Raw genomic sequence first — 4,924 nt, 5'->3', positions numbered from 1 at the left:
GTGCGCCGAGAGTTCTTTTTTGATGCATTCAGGTGAAAGTAGCAATTTCGGAACACTTGTGCAAATCGGTTTTTTAGTCTTCACTCATCAAAACGTTTGACAGAAAATTAACGTTTTAAGTCTTTCAAGCAGAAAGGCCAAACATTTACCGTTCATCGTGTTTAAATGGGAGTACGTGCTGCTTTTATTTTTTCATATCAAAGTCGATTTGATAAGGTTATGCTTTCGAACTACAGAGGCAGATGCAATTAAAGGCATCGCCGACAGCTCTCAGGACCAGAGTTGCTATGGTTTATATCTTATTAGTTTTTATGTTTATTTCCTTTTGGCTTTTTGTTTTTAATTGATTTAAATTTCACTTCAGTCTTTAATTGTTTGAAAACGTTTTATAAGACAAAAACCTTTTTTTTAACTCATACATACAGACACACACACACACACATATATATATATATATATATATATATATATATATATATATATATATATATACACACACACACATATACACATATACATATATATATATATGTAGACCTCCAACAAAAATGGAAGTCAATACTGATGGCTCTATCGCTGTCATTTCATTTGCTAAGACATTTTAGGATACTGAAAGTTAACTGAATTATTTCCTAAAAACTGAGTTCTATAGACCAGCGGTCCCCAACCCCCGGGCCTCGGACCGGTACCGGGCCACGAGAGTTAAGGCTCAGGTGTGAAATGCATGGTTTTTATCGGTTTTCAGCATTATTTTGTCATCGTTTTTATCGTTAACTCGGTTTTCCTGGGTCTTTTCACGTGTGTTATGAATAAATCTTCATTTTTTCGGTACCGGTACTAGTTTTATTTTGTTGTATTTATCCGCAACACCTTAAAGGCCGGTCCATGAAAATATTGTCGGGCATAAACCGGTCCGTGGTGCAAAAAAGGTTGGGGACTACTGCTATAGACTATTCTCATTTTAGAGGCAACGATCCAAACATGCAGCAGGAAATTTCAGTTTATTTCCAAACACTTTAAAATACAAAAATCCATAAGTATATAAAACATTATATACATCTTCATGGTTTTTTTGTGAGAAAGATCTTCACACCAAGCCTATTTAGCGTCACAGTTTCAGTCATCACTCGAACCCTTTCAGTCACTACAGCTTCCTCACTTCCTCTATGTGGCCGATGAGCTCCTGTGGCATTCCCAGTTCTGACACCACGTCAACGCAGCACTGCAGGAGGAGGTGCAGCTCCTCAGTGGACCCCGAGCAGATCCTTTGTGGCCTGTGAGGAAAGTCCGAGTCCATTGTCTCTCCCTTCCTACAGCAGTCCGACTCTTCACAGTGCTGCTCGCAGCAGCCCCGGTCTGCCCGTTCCACCTCCAGGTCCTCCATGCTCTCGGAGACGTCGCTCACACTGGGCGGAGGATTCTCCAGAGCGTTCTTGATACCGTTCGCTATTCTGTCTTCATGCTGCGTGACCCTGTGCAGAAGGTCAGTCACAGAAGATGGGACGGGCTTTTCCGGATGCTGGATCTGGCACCAGCACCATATAGCGCTGCGAGACACAAAGAAACAACAGAGTCACATTCAATGGCACACAAAGGACACTTCAATGACAGTTGGTACAAAAGAGACTCGGGATGTTTCTGTGCAAGAATGAGGCTGAAACCTCTGAGAGGATTTCCATGTGGCATGAACGAGGACTTCTCAATTACAGAGATTTCAATGTGGATGCTGTCTGTTATATTTGATTGTTTATCCTTAATATATCCTTCATTGAGCAATTATTACAATCTCGTGATTTTTTAGAAACTGAGGGGGAAAAACATAAATAACACTTTGTAAAAATTTCTCATTGGACAGTTTCTATTGACAGGGACAATGACTGACTCTAAACTACATGATTATAGGCAGAGTCCATTCCTGTTGGTGCCTTATTGGCTACTTTATACACATCCTATTTGAGTCAAGCCCACCTTTTATCAAGTGTTCAGGCTGCTGCTGGTGTAACAGCGTGGGTCAGTTTCTTGGCACACTTTGGGCCTCTTAATACCAGCAACATTTAAATTGTTGTGTTTACCCAGCAGCATAACACACCATGCCACAAAGCTCAAATCACCTCAACTCTTTTTTTTTCTTGAATGTAACAGTGAGTTTAGGGTGAAAATTCCCTCCACAGAATTCATGAATTGAGTCCCTGTTCTTTTGATATTTTCGTGAGATCGTCAAGCCAGTCTCTGCCAATTTTTGTCATTTTAATTTAATGTTTATTTGTGCAATACTGGTGGATGGACTGATAGATGAGGTCAGGCAGGAGTCTCTGTAATGAGAGGAGGGAGATGGTGGAAGAGAACCTGGAGGTATGGTCTCTATCGTTTGATCAGGTGTGTAAACCACCCAATTATTAAAAAAAAGAAAAAAAAGAAATCCTTTTTAATTGTGTGTGGACAGCTACTGATACCGATACTTGACTTCAGGAGGTCACCAGTAAGTGGTGTGACAGTGACATATGATCACAACTTCAAGCCACTGTGTATGGGACAATACAGTTAATCAAACTTTTAACCAAAGTATAATTCGTTTCCACGAATTATAAAATAAGGCAACAAATTTAAAAAAAAATAAAAAATTTAAAGTCTGCAGACTCCAGGGTAGACCCAGAATACATTGGGCTGGACAGATTACATATCTGTCTGACCTAGGAATGCCTTAGATTCCCCCAGGAGGATCTGTGAATTGTGGCTGGGGACTAGGAGCTCTGGGATACCCTGCTTAGCCTACCTATCTACTCTCATTGCAACTCAACTTCGGATAAGAAGAAGACAATGGCTGGATGAGATACATGTGCAATCAAGGAGCCCAAACCATGTATATCATGAAGTTTTAAATAGACATGTGTATAACCCCTTTAAAATGATGTCACTTTAATATGTGACATCTTATTAGATGTTATCATGTTATTGTAAGGGTGACAAGTCACGTGCGGGGCAGATGTATGACGTTATTGATGGTTTACCTGACGATTCCTCTGAGTCGTCCCACAGCCACAGTCTGAGCTGCTCCCTCCTTGAAGCCCAGGCTGAATCCCACCGAAAGCGAGGCATCCTCAGCGGTATCAACTCCGTCCACATACCCGTCCTGAGAGAAAACATGAGCGAGTTAAACACAGGACAGCACACCACATCACAAAAACAAACACACAGGACGTTTAGCACGCAGAGCCGGTGTGAGTTAACATTTCAGGATCCGTTTTTGATGTGAGCTAACTTTACCCTCAGTCGCCTTTTCATGTTGGAGGTCCACTCCTTACTCTGTAAGCTAAGCTCGTCCGCACTCTCGTCGAAGACATCGTCTCCGCTCACAGGCAGAGCTTTAACCCAGGACATGACGATTTAAAAGCAAAAACACCGTTTTAAACGCACTAGCATGGAAGCTATCTCCTGCTTCTTCTTCTACGGCAAGCGCGCTTTATCCTCGATGGAAAACTGTATGTGCGTGCGCGCCACCCTCTGGCCTGGAGTACAAAAAGCCGTTAGTCAACGGCAGTGCTACCGATACCAATGCCGATACTTTTAATCTATAAAAGCGGCTTATGGGAGAGCAGTGTGTCATGATTTATGATGAGATAATCATCATCATTTTAATGACTGCTAAATCATTGTGATTTTTACTTTCTACAGTACTTACTTAACATAGTAAAACACACTTGTCAGATTTTCGTGTATCTTGAAGCTGGGTTATTTGGAGACCTAGAATGTAAATGTACCCATCCCTGAAGCACCTTGGTTCAGCTTGTATAGATTATCTACTATAGGCTATAAACAAAATACACATGAAAATCAACATAGAAAGGTTCAGACAACTTTCATAGTTTGTCTTTGCGGTATATGTATATTTTTCCAAAAGAAATAATTTAACATAATTCAATGAGCTAAATAGTAAGCTTACAGGATAGAAACAAAATATCAATCCTTTCACACTAATCTAATACCAATACCAGTGTTGGTATCAATGCTATCAATATCTGGATTAATCCGCCCGCCTCTTCTGGGAGTGCCAAACTAATTTTAGTTCATGGGCCAATGTGTGTCCAAATTCAGGAGCTGCGGGAGGAAATTAAAAAAAAAACAAAAACAAAAAACAGCACAATAACCTGTAAGAAAACAATAAAAAAAAGAAGTCTTTGTATATGTATTAATAGGAAAAAGTTTATTTGTCCATCTTGCAATAAAATGTCATGTCAGAAAGTGACACAGGTGATTGTGACATAAAGTAAAAAGTTAAAGTATATTGATCAAACTGGGCGTGATCTTAAAATTAAGAACTAAAAGTTAAAAAAACAAAAACAACAAAACACACAAAATTCCAAGATAATGAAAACTAATAATTAATAAATGTAAACAAAAAACAAAGAAAGGAAAAGTACAGCTTCCACACCTTGGATAGGTCACCAGTCTATCCCGAGCCAAATTACAGATAAGATGAATTATTCTGATCTCACATTCACGCTCTGCATAGTTACATCTTTGCTTTACTTGAAGTAAACAATTTGTGCAAAGGAACATTCTGAGCTTCTGCTTCACTGACAGCCTGTCTGTGATGGTTTGTATGCATACACCTGAACCAAAAGTCAATTCAGGAAGGTCTTATTTTAAGGGAGGAATTTCCCTTTAAAGAACACTCTTCTTCGGTGGTATTGATGTGTAAAATGACATCCTAGGCTGCGCACTGCCACCTAGTTATTTTACCCAGCAGGCACTGACAGTTTGAGCCTGCAGAGGGCGCTGAAGACCTACTTTAAAACTGAGTGTGGTCCACACGCTACATCAACACCATCATCATCACCATCATCACTGTGGTTCAGCTCAGAAGGTTTCCTGCAGTCTGTTTGCTTTATTCTCGTCTTCTAATTCTTTTTATATTTTATCTGTG

At 39.9% G+C, this 4,924-nt stretch overlaps 1 protein-coding gene across 1 annotated transcript; it reads right to left on the bottom strand.

The window, feature by feature from the left end:
- Positions 1 to 982: 982 nt before the first annotated feature.
- otulina (OTU deubiquitinase with linear linkage specificity a) lies at positions 983 to 3,492 on the bottom strand. Its single transcript, XM_004551993.2, has 3 exons — positions 3,265 to 3,492; positions 3,009 to 3,130; positions 983 to 1,547 (listed from the first exon to the last, which is right to left on the bottom strand). The coding sequence occupies exons 1-3, from the start codon at positions 3,376 to 3,378 to the stop codon at positions 1,145 to 1,147; spliced, it is 639 nt and encodes a 212-aa protein (XP_004552050.1). The 5' UTR covers positions 3,379 to 3,492; the 3' UTR covers positions 983 to 1,144.
- Between the last annotated feature and the right edge of the window lie 1,432 nt (positions 3,493 to 4,924).

Source organism: Maylandia zebra, linkage group LG9 (assembly GCF_041146795.1).
Source record: "Maylandia zebra isolate NMK-2024a linkage group LG9, Mzebra_GT3a, whole genome shotgun sequence".
NCBI lineage: Eukaryota > Metazoa > Chordata > Actinopteri > Cichliformes > Cichlidae > Maylandia > Maylandia zebra.
The sequence above is the reverse complement of the archived record's forward strand: the minus strand, read 5'-3'. Positions and strand labels throughout refer to the sequence as shown.